Source organism: Zootermopsis nevadensis, unplaced genomic scaffold (genome assembly GCF_977971745.1).
Source record: "Zootermopsis nevadensis isolate Lab colony 2312 unplaced genomic scaffold, Znev_1.0 Znev_ptg000018l, whole genome shotgun sequence".
Lineage (NCBI taxonomy): Eukaryota > Metazoa > Arthropoda > Insecta > Blattodea > Termopsidae > Zootermopsis > Zootermopsis nevadensis.
The window spans coordinates 1,021,299-1,046,224 of NW_028259150.1; the positions used below are offsets into that span (position 1 = coordinate 1,021,299).

At 34.8% G+C, this 24,926-nt stretch overlaps 1 protein-coding gene across 7 annotated transcripts; it reads right to left on the reverse strand.

The window, feature by feature from the left end:
- Positions 1 to 1,397: 1,397 nt before the first annotated feature.
- On the reverse strand, positions 1,398 to 24,759 carry LOC110827454 (sphingomyelin phosphodiesterase 4). Of its 7 annotated transcripts, none has more exons than XM_087351020.1 (14): positions 24,618 to 24,759; positions 22,830 to 22,905; positions 21,286 to 21,388; positions 19,083 to 19,305; positions 18,256 to 18,466; positions 15,572 to 15,655; positions 12,989 to 13,045; positions 9,378 to 9,490; positions 8,329 to 8,662; positions 6,935 to 7,156; positions 5,370 to 5,591; positions 3,761 to 3,865; positions 2,316 to 2,519; positions 1,398 to 2,123 (listed from the first exon to the last, which is right to left on the reverse strand). In XM_087351020.1, the coding sequence occupies exons 2-14, from the start codon at positions 22,890 to 22,892 to the stop codon at positions 1,728 to 1,730; spliced, it is 2,337 nt and encodes a 778-aa protein (XP_087207146.1). In that variant the 5' UTR covers positions 22,893 to 22,905; positions 24,618 to 24,759; the 3' UTR covers positions 1,398 to 1,727. The 7 variants fall into 7 exon arrangements, with proteins under 7 accessions (XP_087207146.1, XP_021914840.1, XP_087207147.1 ...); XM_022059148.2 differs by having other exon boundaries at positions 22,606 to 22,905; positions 24,618 to 24,752; XM_087351021.1 differs by lacking the exon at positions 24,618 to 24,759 and adding an exon at positions 24,416 to 24,565.
- Positions 24,760 to 24,926: the final 167 nt, after the last annotated feature.

Below are 24,926 nucleotides of genomic sequence, written 5' to 3' on the forward strand. Positions count from 1 at the left end.
GGTTGGTCGTAAGGCTAACAACCTTGCACCGTAAAAAGGAAAATGTTTTGAAACCTCAATCAAAGCCTCGGATAGAATGGACCTAACAATAGGACCAAATGGAAGAGGAGAATTGAGGAGGCCATGGACCAAATACGGACCGGACAGCCATAGAAGAAGAAGAATATACATATCAATGTTTTCACAGAAAATGAATGGAACAAAATCATCCACTAAGGCAGGAATAAGAATATTGCTCCAAGAACATTCATTGGAATATCAAGAAATAGATAGTCTGGATAAATGTTGGAGTTGGAATAGATATTAATTACAATGCCTGCACCATGAATTCTGTTACTGACAGTGGCATTGATGAAGTGAATTTAAACTAGTCGGCATACTTTAAAAGAATGACGTCACTTTCAAGGTTGGTTTATTTTTATTCATCATAGCCATGCTAGATTGTTACTGCACTTTTGAAAAAATCATATTCAATAAATGTGGAAACATAATCTACACATCATATACAACCGCAGGTCTGAGAATTATCTTTTACAATTTTAAAACTTACAGTTTAAAACACAGATGAAAGATTGAAGAAGATGGAAGTTCTTTTTCATCTTGCACTATATTGTAGATAAGGAGAGTGGGAATCTTTATAAATGTTGATATGTTTATATTAGTATTTATGACTTATGAGGAAAGCTTAACAAATACTAGGCACCATGTTGCAATGGCATCTCAAAATTATGTGGCAACACCTAATTTTATCGGTAATATTACTTGTTCAGAATATGTCAAATTCAAATTATTACTGGCAAACCACCACTTAAAGTTAGAGGTGGCTTCCATCACTGTACAGTAAATCTCACTAATTTGAACTAACAGGGAGATGGGTAACCTGAATTAGTGGACAAAAATTATATAATATAATTATATGTAAATATTTCAAGTCACAGTTTACTAAAGCAAGCACATTTATTTACAATTTACCAATATATGTTAACTTATATGGTACTGGGATATAAATATGGTGAATAGAAAACCTCCCCAACCATATTGTCTTTTCTGAAGAAACTAGAAATTTACTGTTGAGTAATGAGCTGGTCTCAATTAGTGAGGTCTTACTGCATCAGGTTTGTGGAGACCTGCCAGTGAGTATACATTAGACTAAGCACAAGTAGCTGAATGGTGGCCACAAATGGGTTAAGAACAGAAACCTAGAACTATAATGGACTATCTTTAGTTATTTATTATTATCCAGGAAGAAGTCTTAAGTGGGAAGACTACAGTATAACCAGCCCTGAAAGTGACAATGAATATTATTAAAGAAGTATGCAACAATTACATACATGAAATATTCTATTTCATAGCAAAAAACGTTGGTCCCATTAATTTAATAATATGGAGTACTCACATTGTTTTTTACATGTAATTTCTTGTCAGTATTTTACAGGTTATATTTATACTTCAACAGTGTTGTTTTATTACAATATTTGGTTTTTCAATTACATGAATATTATATTGTATGTTCTGGCTGCTTGTAACCTGTGGGAAACACTGTTATAACTTGGTTATGAAAGAAATATCAGAACAAAGAAGCCTCAACCATGTATACTGACATCGAAACACTGTCAGCAATTTAAATGACCTTGGAGTTGCCATAACATAATTTTCTGTATTGTCTATACACATTTTCATCTAATATATCACTTCTGGCAACCAACACTGAAGAGCGATGATTATTTTCAAAATTCAGAGAATGACATGTCACTTTGGTTGATGGGCGATGGTAGTGCATCAACTGTGACACTACGGTGTGTTGAGCCAAACCAAGGCTCAAGGACTGCTTTTAATAACATACAAAACAGACACAAAAAAAGTAAAATAAAGATGAATGCAGCTGGTCCATAACCAAACACCCAAGCCAGTCCCATGCCTACCAACAAGTATGCAATAGTACGGTGACTAGCAAAACTACGCAGGCTGAGACGAGGCGGTAGTACCATTTCCACACGGGGTGCATATTCACTAGTACTATTTTTGTCGTAGGCACGTGTTATCATAGGTGGACACAGTAGTTGACGAGCAATGCACCCCAACAATCCACGCTGCTCATACAAGTGGCACATTTCTAGGGTGTACTGAAACAACATCAGAGGATTTTCAAACATATAAAACTCATCTATGTACAATACCTATATTACAGCTATATGAGCTCTGGGCATAACTCAAAGCCTATTTCCTATCATGCAGACTTCTAGCCATATAAATTTTGTGTTGTTGGTATTATACTTAGGTAATGTAAGTTTAATAACAGGAATGTTCATACATACCATTTCATTCAATTTGGATGTTATCTGATGTAACAGTCTGACAAGAAATGCATTTTCAGTACTCTTAATTGGCTGAAGGTCAGGATCACCCTCATACTTAATACATTTTCTCCGTTCCTTCCAATCTCGCGATGCCAGCAAAGGTGAGACTGAGGTGCTGCCTAGGCTTCGGAACGGAGATGCTTCCATCGAGGTATTTTCTCCCTAAGACAAAACATATAATTTTGTGCGTATGATACAAAATACAAATCAAATTGCAGGCTACAATATTTTTAAATCTATTTAATGTTTAATGAAACTTCATAATGATATGATATTTAAAAGCAATGATCATATAAGTTGTATTTCAGGCCATCAGATAATAATTTTCTTAAACATTTCAACAGGGAATGATTTCTTTTGCACCTTCATTCCTTACACCCTTTCTTCCTTTCCTTTATCAGTTTCATACTTGCAACTCCTTTAGAAGTACTTAAAAAAAGCCTAATGAGGCTAAAGCGGCCCATCCATGTACGAGTCTGGCTCGGCGAGCTTGACTCGTGAGCCGGGCTCGGATATACTTCACCACACATGCATAGCAGACTCGGCTCGTGACACCCCACACACAAATGAGTTTGGCTCAATGGGAGCCGAGCCGGACTCGCAAGCCAGACTCGTACGTGGATGGGCCACTTAACACACTTGTAAAATAGTATACTGCCATCTAGTGTCATTACTGAGAATCCAATAAGTCATAAATAGTATCCTATTGTACAATGTATGTGTGTATAAATTACAACTGTTCTGTTTAGTTTCCTGGTTACTGCAAATTCAATTAGAATGCTGTACCACACATCTCTTCTGATTAAAATACTTTTTGAATACATTACAATCACCTAAATAACAACCAATTGCAAAAAGAACTGCAGAAACAGTAAACTGACTTCAGTGCTCAACAATGTTCGGGGGGGAGGAACAACTAAAGCAAGATGTAATATTTCTTCTGCTGCAGTATGTATTGCAATCTGACCACAGCTGTGACTATAGGTAGTTGTAGATTACAGTGTTGTCACATCACAGGACAAGGAAAACAACTCTCCTCTAATAATGCACTTGTTTAAATAATATGCTCAAGTCCGTGACTGAATCTCCAATGACAAATGCCACAACAGAGATTATCCTGGCAGCATTTGCTGGCTCACTCTGCCTTCTAGCGACAAAGACACTTGAAATGTTCTCTTTTTCAGAGTGTATTATGTCACTTCGCTAGTGATTTTGTAGCCAAGTTCTCTCTACAAAAGATGAAATCATTTTTTAAATGTAATATCAATTCTGCTCAAGCAAATCCTAACACATCAATGATATCTTTTCTTATTTGATACTAGAAGTTCAGACTTTGTATACAAAAATGAATCTATAAATAAATAGCAGATATAGTATGGTTGAAGATATTTAAGAAAAATAACCTCTAACAAGCCTGATGTTCCATGTCTTGATGATAATGTGTTACAAGAATTGAATGCATCATGGTCATTTGCAGAACTCACATTAGGCAGTCTGGCAGAGTCAATCTGCAAAGAAATTGGTTAACATTTAATTAATGCATCTGTGATTTTTTCCACGTCCCATTAATCATAATGTTAATTTATTGTATACATAAATTTACTGCTGTATAGCTAATCACACTATTCATCATACTGTATATACTCATATTACATTCTATTGTATATCTTTATATATATATATACAATATCAACAAAATATTTCAAATGAACACTGCTTATATTATTTACACTTTATTTTGTATAACAAGTTTTTGTACAGCTAGCCTTCTTGAGAAAAATGACAGTTTTATTTAAGAGTCGTGTAAAGTACATGTTGTATTGGGCAGACACATACTTAAATTAAACACACCCAAGAACATTTAGAACAGACCCTCCCCCATACCAAATTTAATAAAAGCTGTTGTTGAGTATTTTAAAAGATAAAACATGCAGATGGAGTACAATGTACATTCATCTTATGCACTTTGTGCAAAGAACAAATATAACTTCAGAACTTACACTTTTTCAAATAATAACCATTAATGATCTGAAAGTTAAATTCTTGCTGTTTTCAAATATGATAATTAAGTCATCTGGCATAGAGGGAAGAATAAGTTCACTTAATGCCTTCCACAACTTTCAAGCCTCATTAATCCCACTAAAAATGTTTCAAGGTTGTTTCACAGACATGAGAAAAACTAAACATTTTGCATAAATGTGGTAATAACTATTTATTTACTTTGCAAGATTGTTGGACAGACAAGTTCAAGAAGAGTCAATGTTCTGCATGCCAAAATTTTAATTTCCTATGCTCTGCATAAAAATTCAAATACAGTATCTTGTATAGAAAATCTGAAAAAAATTCATATTTGCTCCTATAATATGCATAGTATAATACACACTGATTTATTGAACTTAACACACTTTTAGCTAGCCCAGAAAATTGTAAACAGCAGGTTTTATTGTAATTATATTATACCTTTACTTTCGGTCATGGATTATTTGCTGCACCTTGTCGTGGTGGTGGGGCTTGAGTACCTCAGTGATCCCAAGAGCAATGCTGGCAGTAGCATAGCTACTGGTAGGGCCTCCCTAGCCAGATTGGTCGAGGGGGAGAGGTCAGACTAAGACAGGTACCCTGGTCCTCCAGGTTGGGGGTTGGTCGCAAGGATAACAACCTTGCACCATAAAAACGAAGATGTTTCGAAACCTCAATCAAAGCCTTGGCGGACCTAACAGAACAGCGGAGGATAGGACCGAATGGAAGAGGAGAATTGAGGAGGCCATAGACCGAATATGGACCGGAGAGCCATAGAAGAAGAAGGTTGTCATAAATACATAAGACTGTTTCTAGTAGCTGCTATAACTTCTGATAGGAAATTACTTGCAGCATAGACTGAATTGTAAACTGTAACTTTCAGTTCTTTGTAATCCACTGTTCTTCCCATATATAAACCTGAATGCTGAATAATATGACAATGGGCAACAAATGGTTAAGCAACAAGGTTCGTTCTTAAGAAACACCACTAACCTCAAAAATGTTGGACACGTAACACAAACATGTTCCCAAATAGGCTGACACCTTTCTTCTTTCTTCCAAGGAGTACTCATCTGAGTCACTTTGGCTGGAGAAGAAGTTCTTCAAAGAAGCAAAGAAACTTGATGAGCGATTCCTTAATACTGTTTCCAAGTGGAGCTGTAGGTTATGGGCAGTTTCAATTGCCCTTTGAATTAATAACATGAACTGGAAAACCTATGTAGAATAGGAAATAAACAAGAATGATAAGATTCATAAAACAGAAAACAGTACATTTAAATTTCTAATCTCCCCTTTTCAATTTCGCTCATAACTTTTTACATTAATACAGTGCATATAACTTCTGAAACAAGACAATGCTACTTATACAATAATAGCAGGTTTGCAAACAATAAAAATATTTCATCACAGAGGAAATGTAGAGTTCCCAATTCTTAAAATAAAACGTGTTTGTGAACATAAGGTTTTCTTTCTCTAACTCAGTATCTCCATTCCAATCATACTTTAGACAAAAGTTTGCAACCAGTTCAGTGTGGGCAACAATGGAAAATATGAAGTTTACTGCAGGCTAATTTTAAGTTGTGATAATTCAATTCAATTCTTTATTATCAGTGTGCTGTATCAACAGCCAGAAGGCCAATTACAGATAGAGCACAGAGATGAGTACACGAACACAATAAAAACATAAAAGGTAAAACAAGCAGAATATAAAATACATTAATACGGAGGATGTTAATATACAAGAAAATTGCAAGTAAATACAACAGCATATTTGTAAGAACAATTTAAATCAATTAAGTAAATTATACTATTATAGAATGTGAAGAAGTGTGACAATTTTTGTCTCAAATATGTCCAAATCCCTGCAGACGACATTAGCAGCTGATGCGCATCTAGCAGAAGGACTGTTTTTGATCAAAGGGCTAAAACTGAACATAGAAAAATCTCTCAGATTCCGAGCAGGGATGCGGAGACTGACAGCTTCCAGAAGGGAAGGACAGCATTTAAAAACGCGGTAAACCTGCGCAAGGAACAGTGCATCACTACAATGCCTTCTCTTATGCAGGGTCTGGAGTTTTAAATACTCTAAAGCATCAGCGTAGCTGTAATGCACTTGGGGGAGGAAATGATAGTAGCAATGAGTAAATAATGATTTACAATGTAATTAATCAAATTACATAACAATTTGCTGAACTCACTGGCCTATAGCGCACTTTGAGCTATTATATACCACCAATGTCATATTTGGTATCAGATATCAGATGTTTACTTTGCACGTTTTAAGTCGGTTCCTCAGTTATGAATTTATCCTTTCCTTACCCACCATTTAATTTCTTGGTGGGAGGTACACTGCCTAATCAGGGTTCTTATTCTACATGATGATAATATAGACACAATATTTATGCTAGTAAAACAAATCAAGAGCAGAATGACCATCACCCTGTCTGCTTTTAATCTTTTATCTCTTGCTGTCTAACAAGGGGTTTATTTACAAGAAATACACACAGCGCCCTGATCTTTCAAGCACGTAAATCCAATCTATGAAACATACATAGTACCTGTGACACAGTCTCAGAACCAAACAATGGCTTGTATTGGTAGCCAGGTCCTTCCAGTTCCAACACTTGCTGACGCACAAGAGCACTCCACTTGTGACCCTGGTGACTGGTTTCTGGACTGCTCGAGCTTACAGAATCATTTGACAGGTGTGCTCCTGACACACCATCCAAACAATGTTCCACTTCTTTTATCATTGTATTCAAATTTGGTTGTGAGAATACCTGTTAAATATACACAGAATTTTTATGGAAAAAATATCTGTTGGTGATTAGTAATGATCAATAGGAGATGGTAGGCCTACATGTAACCCACACCGCTATGTCATGCTGTTCCTGAAGATGAAATTATCCCTGTATAAAAATATTTCACTGTCATTGCTTTACAGTCATATATCATTGAAAGCTAGTATATTACACACCAGTTATTTTTCAGCATATGCAACATACATACAAAAAAAAATTGTTATAAATGGAGCAGCCCCAATGTATTTTAAATTAACCATATTGCAAAATATAATGTCTGAAACTTTTAATTAAATATTTATATACATAATAACTAAGTAATTAACAAACTCCATGGAGGTAAAATTCACTAAGCCAGTAAAGAAAATTCTCTGAAATTTATGGCACCCAAAAGTTCAATTACCATGTTCACAACAGCCTGCCACCAGCTATACATACTCAATTATTGAATTTTATTTCAATAACTGATCTTCTAATATCATTAATTACAAAGTGACCTAATGTATTAAAAAATACTTTTCTCAGCAAGTTCCAAAACTTTTATAGGAAAAAAGTAAGCCCATACATAAAGGTTTATAAAAGCTGTCCATTAGATTACAAAGTTAGGATGCATAATTATGAAATCTCTCGTAATTTAATGTTAACCTTGCCTTCAAAGTGGTGTCCTGTTTCGAGAAAGTGGCAACTGAGTCATGGATGTACAACCATCACATTTTGGTATAGGGAAACAATCATCACCATAAATGAGGTTAATTTATTTTTGGGTCTGGTAACAACAGATTTTTCTTTTAGAAGTCAATTGCCTAATATAACCTTGGCAGCTGAGTGGGGATTAAGTTCATGAATTGATCTGTATATAGGCATGGCTGCTGATTTAATACAAGGAGAAAGACATATTAATTAACAAATATATAGAATAAGATCAAAATATGAGTATCATGTAAAATTACCTAAAATATTACTGTAATCCATCTGAACACAACAGTTTCACTTTATGTCCAGTATTCAATTCGCTTGTGATGTGTTTTGGGCCTTTAGCATTTTCATGTATAGATGGATTACAATAATATTTTAAATAAAACAAGTTAACAGATGTGTTTTGTTTTGTTAAGGAATGAGCCTAACATGCACACAAAGTATCATTTTCATACCTTGGTAACTCGGAATAGCATATGTGCATTTTTGGGAGTTGTAAGATCAAGTCGTTTGAAACGTGGCAACAATTGCCTGAATATAACTGTATAGGAGAGGACATTCTCAGCAATGAAGTTGATCCACTGTCGATCTACTGTGCGGGTATGTTCATCATTATCACGGCCAGTAGGGCTTCGCATATTCCTGTGTTGCCAATCAGTGTAACGCCATGGCTGAATATAACTCAACCAAGTTTCAAGTATGAGACGGAATGAGCTATCAAGAGGCCAGTGATGGATTGTATGTCTCATGAATCCATACAACTTTGCCTGACTGGATGGTAAGATGATCCTAAATAGAAATTTAAATACTGCATTCAGATTTATCTTTAATTTTAATATAAAGCTATAAATACTGGTCAAAAATATTACTCTGTATGCACAGAACACACTAAAAATGCTGTATTAATTATAACAGCCTTTAAAATATTCAAAAACTGGGTATTTCATACAGCCTACATTTTTACACAAAATGAAAAACATGACATACAGACATATTCTTTTTTTTTCACACCACGTAAATTCTAGTTAATTTTAACACAAGAAAACATGGAATGTGTTTAGTACATTTCCTGATAATGCAGGTTCACTCACAAAATCTTGTGCCAGTGTTTGCCAGTTTGCTATGTTAGTTTACAGACAGGAAACTTTTTCACATCACTGTGTGAGAAAAACAATTACTAAGTTAAGGATGTTGTTACTTTGCTTATGCACATTTTAATGTTTGTTACAATCCCTTACAAAACTACAGGCACAAAGCAAAATAATCACTTCCACAATACTCAAATAAAGACAAAATAATGTATATGGTACACATAAACATACACCAAGGGTAACATTCAAAGACTGTAAAATGTTTCTCTTACCATGGATATTTTTATCTCCCATTGTGCATGTTTATCCCAAAAATTTGTGAATTTTAACACCAACCATAACTGTGGTGTACAATACTGAAAGTAAAAATACACCCAACACCACCTCAATGTCAGAAAGTAGATTAAACTCACCTCTTAAGTTCATCCATTGCAGACAAATCACCAATAATGCTGTTTGCAAAGTAGTGTAAATGCTTTACAAGGTTCCTCACCACTCGAATGTGTTCTACAGAGGGCAGCAAATCCTGTGCAACACATAATTATGTTATTGTACATACAGTATTAAAGATATGTTCAGTTTATAATGGCTAATGTTATAAAGAAAACTAAGAAAAACAAAGTGGGGAGGACTATGATGAGTACATTTCTTAATTTCTATTTTATAATAAAAATAAACAATCATACTCAGATATTCTTCATCCAAAATATAAACAGACTGCATATGTTAGGAGGATACAAGATAAATGACACACAAAGAGAACACAAAAATCAGGAACACACCCACAGAGTGACCATTAGACAGAAACAATTTGGAGGTATGAATATATCTATTTGCCTCAATATCAAGGCTATAATCAAAACAAAAAGGTCGTTAAGACAACAAAATAAAAGACACTGTTCAAATATAGAATTTCATAACAAACCAACAAAGAGAAATTTCTCAGTGGTAACACAATAGTTCAAAGAGATAGTAATGTCTGTTAAAATAACAACAATAACCTTATATGGGTTCAGTCAGTGTCAACTGAAAGAATTAATACTGCTACACTATATTTGCAGATGGTAAAATTAAGTACTAAGGATTTGAAATTTTTATGGCAGAGAGTCTGAAGCTGGCTGTCTACATGATTGTAGCAGCATGTAATCTGATAGAAGTTTACCATTTCAGAGGTTCTTGCTGCCTCCACCATCAGAGCAATTATGGAGACTCATCACCCTGATGATGGAGATAGCAAGAACCTCTGAAACACTGATAAACTTCTATCAGACTAAACAACCCAGAAGACAGCCATCTTAGGTTATTAGTTCATGAGACAGTGAAGGTAATGAATTTTGCTAAATATTGCTTTCAATCTATATTCCACATAAGGCCTAAGCCTTAACTCGCTTTTATGACTATAAATGATCACACGCACTGTCTACTCAGTTCTATCACCTCCTTTCATTTTTAAAACTTTTATTTAATGACAGTTAAGACTCAGTGTCTGTTTCTTGCAATGCATCAATTTTGTGTTAATTATTGCAATTTTATTGTTTATGAAGTTTGAGATCCATGTAAAATCCAAAGTCACAAGCATCATCAAGAATTTATTAAAAATATGTGAAAAAGAAATTAGAAATTTCATTGTTTCAGTATTGTTTTATTGAGGAGGTAACTTACTTAGATAAATTATAATTTTAGTTCAAATCTGAGAACATAAACCATCACTCACATCACAAAGATATTAATAATTTGTATGTGTTATATACATTTTCTTCTTACAATAGTGACTTTACTGTTATAATTAAACAACAAATGGCCTTCAACAATCTGACACACCATATTCACATACATTAGCATGACTGAGCAGGTGACTTCTGAAACAGGTAATTTTATAAAAAAGCTGAGCTAAGAACATAATAAGTTTCGTAAGTAATCTTATATTTTGGCTTATACTGAGTACCGGTACAAAACTTTCTTTTCATGACTGAAAATGAGCAATTATTAAAATCTCAACATCAGTTCTCCTTAGCATTAGCAAGTTTTGGAAACCAGCTGCTCAATTTTCTAAAGTTTTGAACACATAAGTACAACAATTATGTGCAGTTATATGATAACACTAAACGGAATGCTCAGCCTTACTCTATCCCAATAAAATTATATTGATTACATGACAATTACAATCAAAGCCTGCATATAACAGTATATCACTATGTAAGCTAATGAAGTCAATAATAGTACAACATTATGTTAAAAGTAAAAATAAAACTGGATTTAATTATAAAGGGTTCTGACAATGGTATATTATCACTGTTATTGGATTTCTGAATATTGTCCATCATCTGGTAATCTGGCAAAAAAATTTGTTTCTGTCTCAAGTAAAAAGATGGGGAATACATATTCAGTTTTGTCCCTTATAAATAGACCAGGCCTTCCTTACCTTTTGCCTAAGGATGGAAACAAATGCAGGTTCTGAAACATCACGTATTTTCCACATACAAGATAATGGACAAAGGCCAGATATCAAGAGTAAATAAGAATGTAGTTAGTTTTAAGCAAATGAATTATAAAAGCAAACATTACATACTGGTACTGAAGAACAACTTGTACACAGAATATAATCTGATGAAGCATAAAAACCCTTAACAGTATTATTGTAGAAGTCATGTGTAATAAAACTCGATCCCAGTGTATTCAAGAATGAGTTGAGCTTCATATCTCATGGCTATGTACATAGTCTTCAACAGAAAAATTACACTAAACCCTTATGCAATGTGCAGGATATGTTCCTCGATATGTATGGTGATCTACACTGGACAAACTTCGTTGTACAGAATTAATGGGAATTTAAAATTTCAATGGAATGTTAGGCCAACTGCTGATGTACTCAAACCACTGCACAGCTTATCTATAATTTTTTTCTCATCTAATGTCATAGCCTTACAATTTTTCTTTGCTTCATTATCACGTTCACATTTACATTTTAGATTCCACAATGCAATATTGCAAACAATAAAATAATACATGTTAACATATAATGTGAGACTGAGACAGACCGTGGGTTACATGTAAGTAGGATTTGAGGTTTTCAGTGGTGAGTCTGAGGATGACTGTCTTCTGGGTTGTTGCACCGTATAATCTGGTAGAAGTTTACAGACATTTCAGAGGTCCTTGTTACCTCCATGAGTGATAATGGAGACAGCAAGGACCTCTGAAACATCAGTAAATTACTACCAGACTACATGGCGCAACACAGAGGACAGCCATCTTCAGGATTACACACAGTTTGAGAGATGAAGAGACGGTAAAAGATGCAGGAGCAAAAAATCATGGGATGACAGTTGAGCTGAATATACGCTCTCTTACATATTACTAAATTAAATAAAGCAAACCAAGTTGGTTGTGTAAAAACACATGCAAAAGCTAAACTGTCTTTAACTTTTTAATGGCTGTGGTATTTTTCATATGCTGCTATAGCGTGTTTGGCAGACCAAATATATATATATATATATATTTTTTTTTTTGGGTTTGGTAAATACTTGTTCGCATTTTCACGCATATATTAGACCTGCATTGGAAAAACTCACGTTGCAGGAGGGTTTACTGTTAGGTGAGCAATAGATGCAACTATAACTGAAGCTAGTCATGCTGACTACTGCAGAAAGTACCAATACTTTGCTCTCTAAAAGCAGCAAACTGATGAGGTATATATTAAAGCAAAGATATATTACAACAGTTCTAACAGTTAATACTGATGTTTTAAACAAATTCAGTTTATAGTTAAGGATAATTTTATAAATTAAACATTTATTTTAATCAATATGACTACTGAAGTAATACTAAATTATACAACGATGTGGGCACTACTTGACCTAAAATGCAATGTACGATTAATATTCTTTAATACTACAAATTTTTAATAAAATGTTGCTTAGATTGAAATTATGTGATTTGTTAATGTGCGTTAAGGAAGGCATGGAACACAACCAAGATAGTTGGTAAGTTGGAAATGTCAGTCTGAAACAAACTAAATACAACTTACAGGATAGTGACGCAAAGCCATGTTGGGTTGAGGCTGCATCTGAATATGAAGGTAACACTGAAAATAAGTATAAGGATTTAACTAAAGGATGTGTGGTACAAATAGTCTAGGAAGCTAAAATACAATAAAGCCTTACTAATTCAGACCTCACAAATTTAGATCACCTATAATTCTTCTTTTTGTATGTATGTATTTTATATATATATATGCAGAACAGATTTTTTCTAAATAAGAATTTAATGATACAGTTTCCCACTTCTTGTTGGCTTAAATAAGTGTCAAAATACACATACAGCATCAAATTTACTCAACTTGAAAATACATATATAATTCAGACTTTTCAGTAACTAAGACTACCTTCTTAGTCCAAATCAGTGAGGCCTTACTGTAAAATATCATACACATAATAAATATATAGGTTGATAATATAATGAAACTAAAAACTAATGAAGGTTGACAACTGATACCAATTCATCTTTATAAAATATTACACAGAGTAGGCTAAAGGTCACCATGCACTGCACAATTCTTCAAACACTGTTAATAGCAATAACAATTTCATCCTGGTATGCTGTGAGTCTGACAGAGGATGCAGAAGCAACAGTCAAGACATGTGAAACAGATAAATATAAATAAAAATGTCACACACTAGTAGCAATTAATGGTGTTGGCAAGGGTAAACACACAAATTCACAACACAAGTAGATGACTGAATTCCAGGCAGATTTTGAAGGCCACTTCATACTCTCATGAGTATACATTTTTTAACTATTAATACTTGTTTTTTGGTTACAATTTCTTTAAACAAAACTTACCAAAACCATCACTAGCAAATTAAATGGAAAACAAAACAGATGAAAAGAAAACAAGTTAAGAAAATCAATACATGTAAGAATTAAATAAAAATGTAACATATAAAAATAACAAACAATAATTTAGTTAGTTTCTCATTTAAGAAGGAATAAAACAAAATAAACTTAATGAAGTAATAAACATACAACTAACCTCTCACAAGGAACATGATGACCTTTTGCCTTTTGTGTACATTTTAAACAAAATTCCCACTGATTAGTATCCATCACTAATCAATTATATGAGTCATTAATTAGTAATTGAACAAGTTGATAAAAATATAACTTTTGTGAAAACTGAACCACTGATAATACATACACAATATTTTATGTTACAGTCTAGCATTACATGGACACAAATGTATTAAACAAGTAGCTTCTAAAACTTTCAGAAGTATAATGAAAGAGCCACTAGGTTGTTCCACAAATTTAACTGTTATAACACTGACAAAATGAATAACTGAAAATTACAAAATTTAATAAATTGCACAGTACAGTAAACACTTGTTTTAACTTCTGGCATTTCTAAACCTTAATTTATTTCAAAGTTTATCTGTTGTTTCTCATTCAACTTTCATGACTGCACCATTTAGGATAGAATAAGCTTACTTTTTCAAGTGACAAGGTCTCCTTAAAGATCAATAGATGAAATCAAAGTATTCTTTAGTAATCAATGTTAGGGACTTATTCGGAAGTAAGGAATGGGCTGTTTTGGTGTTTATATACATATATCCTGACATGCTGCACACATAAGACCAGGTTAAAACTATTGCAGTAAATTTTCTATCTTACAAACTCATTTAGATGCAATAAACCAAATGCAGATAAGCTGCATATAATTCTGGCACAAAGCTCCAGAAAATAAAACATATCACTGCATTTTGTTGTATCACACAAATGTGACCTTTGATTTTCTTATGTATTCTGGCATTTTAATAAATCCAAGACAGAAATAAATTGCAAAGTTATTAAATTTCTATATTTGTGTTTAATGTTTATAAAGAGAACATATCAGTGTGTGTACACTGAACACTAACAAGAAAACACAAGAGAATTGACACCCATAGCCAAAAGAAAATACATCAACTAAAAACAGTGTAAATTTTTGTGGCAACGCAACTAAAGACTGCTTTATTTGAACACTGTACTTGCATACGTACACAATACATTGAGAAAGAAATGAGAAGACACACACTTCAATGTACATGAATCTGATATATCTTCCGTTTTTAAATCCACTACTCTGAAAGTACATTAAAATCAGTATTAGAAAAATCTTTATGGAAAAAGAACAATGCTGATTTTCAAGAAGGTTAATTAAAAGAAACAAAATTCTGGATCCCTTCAAGATACAATGCAATTTAATTATATAGGTTATAATCTGTGTATAATAAACTTGCTTATAACAAAATCAAAAAACATATACTGAAGTTTACAATACAAAGATGATGTTGCTGTATTTAACAAGCTTTGAAAGGAATATATAACAGGCTTCTTAAGGTTCTGACAAGGACAGAAAATGGCCAACAAAACAAATTATTACAGTACTCCTATCCAGAAAACTGGGTGTTTACTACTGGCAACATGCAACAGCAATCACGCACACTTTTAGACTTTCAATCAGAAATATTCTAGAAGTTATCAACAGTACAGTCTGTTAGGAAGTTAGTACAGGTGGGTTAATTATGTAAGGACAGGAAAGGAATACGCCACAAAAATCAAATCAACTTACAGGACACTGACACAAAGCAAAGTTCGGTTGAGGCTGCACTTGACTGTGAAAGTATGAGCTGGATGCTACTGTTGGATAGTAATGCTGAAAATAAGTGTAAGGATTAAGATAAACAGTCACTTATAAAACCTGACAAAAATTACTGCGCCACAAAAATTCTCCAGCACATCACTCCTACATTCTCTACAGAATGGAGATATATTTTAATAGTTGCTTCCATAACAATTGCATCTTAGATCAACATTGTGTGATATTATTTAAATTCCACCAGACACAAGTGTCATATAAAATTATTGTATTTTCTTAAATTCCCAACATGTTGGTCATAGTCACGAGGATCCTATTTTATGAGAGCCATCAAACGCTAACCATTCTCCATATTGGCTCAACAGACTCTATAATTGCAAGATTTCTTTAACTAACACTGACATGTTCAATTTAGTTACAGATTATCTAGGAGATGGAGAGTACCAATACATGTAAACATATATTTTATTTTAAACCCTGCAGTTGAAGAGGTTGGCCCCCAGTTTGAAAACCCTAAAACACTACAAGCTAAGGATTGTCTCCACCATGTATTGTGTGTCACAATGCACAGATTTTAACTTGGGTGTGATCTTTCGCACAGTAAGACCGGCAATGAAAATATTAGAAAGAAGTGGATGCTGGTGCCTGCACATCTGAAAGTCGTTAAATAGAAAACATCCCTGGAACAATACACGTCTGCAATCGTCGACAGTTATTTTAATCCTGGCAAAAAACAACTGCTAACAGTAAGGATTTTTGATAGGTTCACTTGGGAATATGGAAGTGGTGGTAAGTTTTCTTTCATAGTTTGCCAGGAAACAGGTGGAATTGCTTCGGTGTTAAGGGTTAAAAGATGTTTTCTTATTTCAAATGTCTCCGCAGGCAACATAACACTGTGCCGTGGGCAACATGTTGCACACGAGCTACAGGTTGGGTGAGCCTGCCCTAGAACATACTAAAATTGTAATATAACCTAGTTTAATGATCTTCATGGTCCTTCTATCTAGAAATGGATTCAGTCTTCAGTTACATTAATACCATGACACAGTTGTATACTGCTAATTTTAGAATCAGATGAAGCAGGTTAACAGATCAGTAACACAACTAACTTAAGGACTCAGTCTATAAGAGAAATGGCTCTTCTGAATTAACTTTTCATTAATCCTTCCAGGAAAATGCCCAGCCTTCAAAAAAGTCATAGCTTAATCTTATCAAATCCTTTCCTACTCATATCATATAATTCTGCAGTTGAAACAACATAATTAAACAACCTATGACTCAAGCCAGTACATTAAAACATGTGGACTAAGAAAACAAAAGAGAGACAAATACTTTACCATAACTGAATGTTAATTTGTACCACAGATAGCAATTATTCAATTTTAACTAATAACAAAATCTCAAATAGGAGATTCTGTAGCTTAATAATACCTTCCCTGAAATAAACTATGTATTATATTATTCACTTTATTATCTGACAAGATAGCCAGACAGGATGGACAATTCATAAACAGTTGTGAAACAGTGTATAAAGACTAAAACAGCACTAATTACACAAAATATGAACAGTAAAACTGACAGTTTTTGTTTTATCACTTTGAAACAAAACATTTAATTACATGAATATAGCATCATATTATATCGCAACTGAACTGCAAGGTTCTCAAATTTCCTCACACAATATTAGGAAGTGCCGTCACAGTGGCTGCGTGGTCTGAGGCGTGGGCCTTGTGCCACTTGGTCACTGGGAACGTGGGTTCAAATCCCACTCAAGGCATGGATGTTTGTCCGCGTCTTTCCGTGTTGTGCTGTCCTGTGTACAGGTAGAGGCCTTGCGATGGGCTGATCACTTGTCCAAGGAGTCCTACCAACTGTCTAATATATCAAAGCCAACGAAAAGTTGGGACCCGCACATGCTCAAGGCACTGAAGAACGGGTCACCTAAGTGTCCTAAGTAGGTAATATTAGGAAGTAGGTGGCTGCAGAATATGATTTACTGGACAAAATAATTAATATATAACAAATATGCTACACGGAAAGAATATCTTATGGTTTGAGAATATCACATCATCTAATTCTATGTACATGCATGGATGCAACCGACTTCTGAAGAAATAAAAATCTACTCTACAATTTGCCCCCATTTAAATTAAATATATCACCATCAAAAGCATAGCATTCACACTAGTTAACTTCACAAAAAACAGAATACAATTAACTTTAATAATTTTATTTTTTATTTGTAGTGTTCCGTCTGCCGACAGGTCCATATGAACAGGATCCTTCCATCCTTTTCTCGGACTGGGACCTGTTCATATACGTTCTTGGCAGATGATCCAGAAGTGGTTTGCCATTGCCTTCTTCTGTGTGTGAATGGAGTAATTGTTGGGATGCCACGGAGAAACCGGGGAAGCCCACGGAGGAAAACTCCGTGTTGCCTAGACCACGGCCTTGCCCAACACAAGTTATAAATTCGGGCACCGCCGGGAATCGAACCCGAGACCCCAGGATTACAAGGCCAGCCTTCTAACCGCTAGACCACCGTGGCACAACTTTAATAATAAACCATCATAATTATGCACAAGTTTAAGAAGAGAGGAAACAACAATGTGATCTTTAATCTTTACCATATAAATGCGTAGTTAAAATGGCCTTACCCTAGATGGTGTCGCAGTGCCTAGGTATGACATATCTCTCTCTCCATAACTTAGCCAGAAGTCTATAAACACCTGAATCACAGATTCACTTCTCCATATCTCAACAAGAGAACTTTGCTGTGGCAAGGATGGGGATGAATGTAGTGAACTTGATGTACTGCCTTGCTTCAATACAACTGACTGTCGAAATAATGTCGGGGAACGGGCAGGCCTTCAAAGAACCAATAACATAACATTAACACATTGCACCACAATGAATGAACTACTAGAACAATGACTTTTACTCCATTCAGGCAATAATAGGTAAACTTTCAATTTAGTTTACTTAGTGTGACTTCTGATTCTCAGAGCAGAGAGTATGAAGGTGACTGTCTTCTGGGGTATTGTATTCTGTGACAAAAGCTTACTGGTGTTTCAGAGGTATTTGCTGCCTCCATCATCAGGGCAATGAGACACATTGCCCTGTTGACGGAAGCAGCAAGCATCTCTGAAACACTGGTAAACTTCTACCAGACTACATGATAACACCCAAAACAAAAGTCATCCTCATGGTAATAAATTGTATAAACATGTATATACAAAGACTCAGGACACACACAAAGTTCATTTAGGCTTGCATGTAAAATGGTCCTTGAAATTGTCTAAACTAAATCAAAATAAAAACTGCTTGAAAAAACTATGAAGGTCTACTTTGACTGAAATCAGCCATGCAGTTTGGACCATGGTACAGGTAAATAGTAACAGGTGGTTTCTGATATTGATTCTTTAAACCCATCTTAACATTAAACCATATAATACAAAATACAACATAGTGTCTAAATGCCAACCTGCTCACTGCTTGAAATGACACTGAGCTTTTTGGATATATGTAACATCCAGCATATGGCAGCACTGAAGAACCATCACTTGGCAAGAAGTGTACAAGGTACTCTTCTGCAAGATGTTTGTACACTGTCTCCCACAGAGACCACGAGCCATGGTCCATCACTCTCTGAAGCCATGGGTTCACCAGATGATATGCAAAGTGGAATATATAGAACTCAAAGGAATCTGAACAACAATGTTTAGTGAAAAAAAATATATTTACATAATTCATCCTACTGAGACTATTATCATTTGAAAACATAAATATCTATGGCCAGTATACTGGCAGCTGTATGTGAATTTCCCTTGTGAAAGTCTACACATAAATTTAAATACCCACAAAATGAACTCGGTCTTGCTAAGTTGTACATTGATTATTTAAAAGGGAACAGTAAAGTACTTAAAATTATTTATTGTCAGGACTTTTTCCATCGTCTGTTCTTTAAAACCAAGACGTTTCGGAGGCTGGTTCTGTCTCCGTCTTCAGGTGAGAGGTACCTACTCTGTTGGGTCCCTTAGATAGAGCTAGTCTCTGTCACTGGACAATATAAATCGTGCAATTATTTCAACTAATCCACCCAAGTACGGGTTCTGCACGATTTATATTGTCCAGTGACAGAGACTAGTTCTATCTAAGGGACTCAACAGAGTAGGTACCTCTCACCTGAAGACGGAGACAGAACCAGCCTCCGAAACGTCGTGGTTTTAAAGAACAGACGATGAAAAAAGTCCTGACAATGAATAATTTTAAGTATACGAGGTGCGATCGGAAAGTTTCAAGACTGCGCCTATAAAAACCCGTACACTTATCTCAGGTATTAAATTCATCCATCACCCTCGAAGTAGTTCCCCTGGGAGTGAACACAACGATCCCAGCGCCGCTGCCAAGCCTGGAAGCATCCCTGGAAATCTTTCTTTGTCAGCCTGTCAAGCACCATCTGCGATTCTGCCTGAATCTCTTCTATCGTCTCAAATCTCCTTCCCTTTAGCTGAATTTTCATCTTTGGGAAGAGGAAGAAGTCACACGGAGCTAAGGAGGGTGCGGGATGACGGCCATGGTGTTTGAGGCCAAAAACTGCCGAATTTTGAGGGTGGTGTGCGCTGGCGCGTTGTCATGATGCGTCACATGTGGAGTTCTTCTTTTAGAATCAGCTGACAGGTCCCATAGCCTATCCCAACAATGTCGCACAAGTCGTTGATGGTACGCCGTCGATCTTCGTAAATGGCCTGCCGAATCTTCGTAACATTTTCGGGCGTTGTGCTCGAAGATGGTCGTCCAGAACGCTCGTCATCATCGACAGAGGTTCGGCCATTTTTAAAACGTGAATGCCACACAAAAGTTTGTGCACGACCCTTTGCGGACTCCCCAAATGCTTGCTTTAGCATTTCATAGGTTTCCGTAGCCGTTTTGGCGAGTCTTTGGCAAAATTTGATGCACACTCTTTGTTCATGAAATTCCGCCATTCCGAAATCGCAGGAGGGTCGGTGTAATGCACTACCAAAACGCCCGTAACTAAGAAACAAATGCTAATTCGATGATGCCGGCTGGCACACTGATTCACTATGAATGTAGGCCGCACCCCGTAGCGGCAGAAGCTCGTACTACATCCGGTTCGCCCTCTATTGACACAGTCTGGAAACTTTCCGATCGCACCTCGTAAACTACCGTCGTAAAAACCTTTTAGAATTGAAATGGAACAGTAAAGGTTAATACTCAGCATACCAGCAGTCAGAGATAAATAACAGTAAAAACAATTCTAAGCTAAAACCAAATCACAATTTTTAGTTGTGTATGGTTCCATACAGAAATGTAAATTTTACTGATAAACCATTTGTTACTGTCAAAATATAAAATATTCCATGTGTGTGTATAACAGATTCATCTAAATTTATTAGCATATAATCCTGTAAAAATAAAAGCCTCTGATAGTTCAAGTCTCCATAGTAATGCAAATCTATACTGAACATGGTTGAATAACTAAATGAAATGCTATCAGCTAACATGAAGATCCATTTCAAAGTTAAAAGGCCAATAGTCAGACAAAACGTTCAGCAACATTCTTTGCTATGTGGATGAACAACATACTTTGGGCTTGCTAATACAGTTAATTTTAAAGATAAGATTTAATCCTATACTATGTTGTTATCACTGTTAAGGAAGGATACTCAAAGTTAATGATATTGGCACCCTTGTTTGAGGGTCAAGCTGCACTTTATTACTGTAGAAGGGAGGCACCATTCCATCTTCAATCTGCTTCCTTACTTTTCCCTGTTAAGTTTAAAAACAAGATTTTACACAAACAGATTAAAACAAAAATATTAACTGTATGGCCTATAAAATGATAAGCAGGAATGTCAGAAATATGTAAATTACCACATCAAATTTATGTTGCTGTATTGTCTATTACATGCCATTACAACAATCGTAAATACATTCTAATTAAGAGTCATGTTATCTTGGCGATTAAGTATTAATTTACATCACAATTATTTTATACATTGTCATTATCAAAGATATATCTGCTATACGTGACATTTTGTGAGTTCACTACTTTTCTGTCTGAAGAGGACTGGGCATCATTACACTCAGATATAGTTCCTTACTTGTTATTTTAAATTAGAAGAATTCTCAGAAGTAAATACAGAATTCTTTGACTATGAAGTCTGTATGCTAACAACTAGGCATTTACTATTTTTTATGGGATGCATAATCTTGTGTGCTAATTGTTAGTTGTTACACAACAATTTTTGATTAAAGATTCAATGTTTATTAAGAACAACCACATGTTTCAACCATAATTGGTCATCTTCAAGTGGTTCTTTTTTGTTTGAAACTAACAGATATGACTGCAAAATTGTATGCATATTTTCTATTACTTACTTCACCACATAATGAACTGCATCTTAAGTAGCTTATCTATTTAAGTAGAGACTACCTTAACTATAAAAGTGCATGTGCATTATATTAAAATCAAGAATATTTCTATTTTCCATTTTCTGTTCCTTACAATTTACATATGCAGTATGTAAAAGTAAAATGCATTTGGATACTGGCCATGTTTTAAAGTTTTCACTAGCCTGAAAAAAGGTGGCCTGACGGTTGTTATAAAAGCATTCAGGATTCCAGAAATACACTCACTGTCTTTCCATGAACATGTTAACACAGAGGGAGGTGTCTGGTATATTTTAACCTTAGCATAAATGGATGCGGAAGTAGAACTTGATACATAAAAATAAATCATAAATCTATTTGCATGACCTTTTCTTTGTAAATATCTCCCATGTTTAAGTCAAAGAGTATTTTATGACACCATCCTTACAACATTCAAACAAAGTACTTTGTCAGGATTGGATAAATATGACTACAAAGTAACAAATCCTTTGGGTTCATCAGTAATGAATGAACAAGCCTTCACATAATGCTAATATAAAAAATTAAAAATAACTTCAATTTTCTTATCAAACAAAGAAAAGGCAGTTACCTACCGGCAGGTATGTTAATGGAAATTCATACTTTGCATAAAAATCTGTAAGCAGTTTATAGCAGAGTCTAAACATAGCACCATGAGGGTGCAGGAATCTGAAGAGAATATCAAATTCACATGGCTGCATGTTGTGGTATATTGTCCTCAAACCCCACCCCATTTGATCTGTAAGTCCAAAAAGGCTTTCCAACAGCTGAGGAAGTATCATCTGAAGCTCCTTATTACCAAATTCCTCAAAAATGTTGGCAAGCTCATCACAACGGTACTGCAGTGGAAGATTAAGAGCATTATTGAGCCTAACCTGAAAACAATAACCCAACTGCATTACCAGACTGACCAAAAATCAACAGAAAATGTACAGTATTTATACAAGTCTCATATATGTTATATATAATTTGAGAGAGATCATATTAGTCTGAAAACAAAAATGCAATGCAGAATAAAATGTTTTAAACAAAAAATTGCATTTGTAACAGATTGCAGATTTTCAGTTTAGCAAATAATACTCAAGCATATAACACAATACTGTAAATAATACTGTACTGTATCCTTGTTACTTACAATGCATTGCCACCAGTACTATCCTGATAAATGTAAATGTACAAAATATGATTTCAGTCCTCTCCACCCTTTGTCAATTAATTTTCACTACATTAGAAGGGGCAAGGCCTATTTAATTATACCATTACTATACTATGCTAATGCCATCTAAACCAACACACAAAAACAAAGTCAAACAAAACCTGACTATAACCAGAATTGTGGGACCAAAAATGAACATGCAATGCAATATTATGTGGGAGGGGCAATAACAATTTTGGCCAACTTAAAGAACATGTCCTGAAGAACAAGGCTATGAATATAGAGGGATATATATGCTTAAATTCCTTAGAGTAATGGAAACAATGTGTTCCACCTGTCTTAAAGTCAGTACACATTTGCTACAAAAATATTATAATCAGACACACCTAATACCAACATGAGTTTGTAATGAAGATCAATGTGTTTCTTTAGGTAGCAACTAAGTTATCCCTTGCATTACAAGAATGGAGATTTATAATGATATATTTCAACTTAAACACTCATTACCTACAAGCAAACTATAATCTTCATCCTACTCTAATCAACTACCTTTGCCCTTGCATGTTGTCTGCATGAAACAGTGTACTTAAATTCACAATACATTACTTTGAGGACTCCAGCACATAAGAACAATTAACTCTTTTCCGCATTTCATGTTTCAGCCTTCTCACTTAATGGCACAAACAAAGTACAGAGTAGGCTGCTGATAACCCACATTTTACAATATGTAATTAGTTGATTAAAGAACATTAGGTTAGTTTGGTGTATGTCACACAACTGTTACTGTTACTGCATTCCATAGAACCAAGAACACACAAGACATGAAAATAATTTGCAGCCACCCTACAAACTATATTTGTGTCCAAGTCTCATAGCTACTATTGACAATCTATCATAAAAAACCGGGATGAGTTTCCTTTAAAAAAATACAGAGAGTCTAAGGAAATGTTCGTGATATGTCCTGGTATTTTAAAGTACGTTTTTACCATGATATCAGTATGTATAATATTATTAGGTTATGTGGTATAAAATGACATAGTTCATCATAAACTTGTTGGAGACCTTGAGACAATAATAGTAAGCTTTGATAGTCAAGAAATTCTACGCCTTTTATGAAACCCAATTGATCCTCGTGTTCACAAAAGCTCCGTCTGTCCCTCACCAAAGTCACGTGAATCCAAACAACAGACTCGTCCTTATGCCTATTTTAATATTATCCTCCCACCTACTCTTAGGTCTTCCAAGTGGTTCTTCCTTCAACCAGAATTTTGCATTTCTCATCTCTTCAAACATATTTGATCATTCTTTCCATAAAGCATAGCATGTGCACCAAAAGTAGATGCTTCAAAATACAACCTTTACTGCAAACTGTTGCGAATTTATAACAAAGTACCATAACAAAACATAAAAACGTGTAATGCCAGAACTTACACTTAACGAATCACCTGAAGTCGCCATCTTTACATAAACACATTTCAAACATGTGTCAGGAGCATAAGCGGATAACCTATCTTTCAGAGAGAGAGAAGAAACATACATCCAATGGTAAAACAGCTTCAGAAACATACAGTTTAGAAAAGTAAAAGTTCATAATCCTATTTTCCAAAGTCTGATTTGTCTCCAAAGTCGAATGTTTTGTCTTAAATCGTAATTACATAAAATGTAATTGTTCAAATTGACGTTGGGTACACTGATTATACGAGTCTTTCCGAGGAATACCGAATACGTATCTAGAGCGAC

Excerpts from the sequence above, each read along its gene's own strand:
- LOC110827454 (XM_022059148.2), bottom strand. The coding sequence starts at position 24,752 with ATGTTTCTGAAGCTGTTTTACCATTGGATGTATGTTTCTTCTCTCTCT. Across the intron at positions 21,389-22,605 it reads TTCCATTAACATACCTGCCG|GGAAAAGTAAGGAAGCAGAT; the intron begins GTAGGTAACTGC and ends TAAACTTAACAG. Across the intron at positions 13,046-15,571 it reads TTGCTTTGTGTCAGTGTCCT|TGTTACCTTCATATTCAGAT; the intron begins GTAAGTTGATTT and ends ACTTATTTTCAG.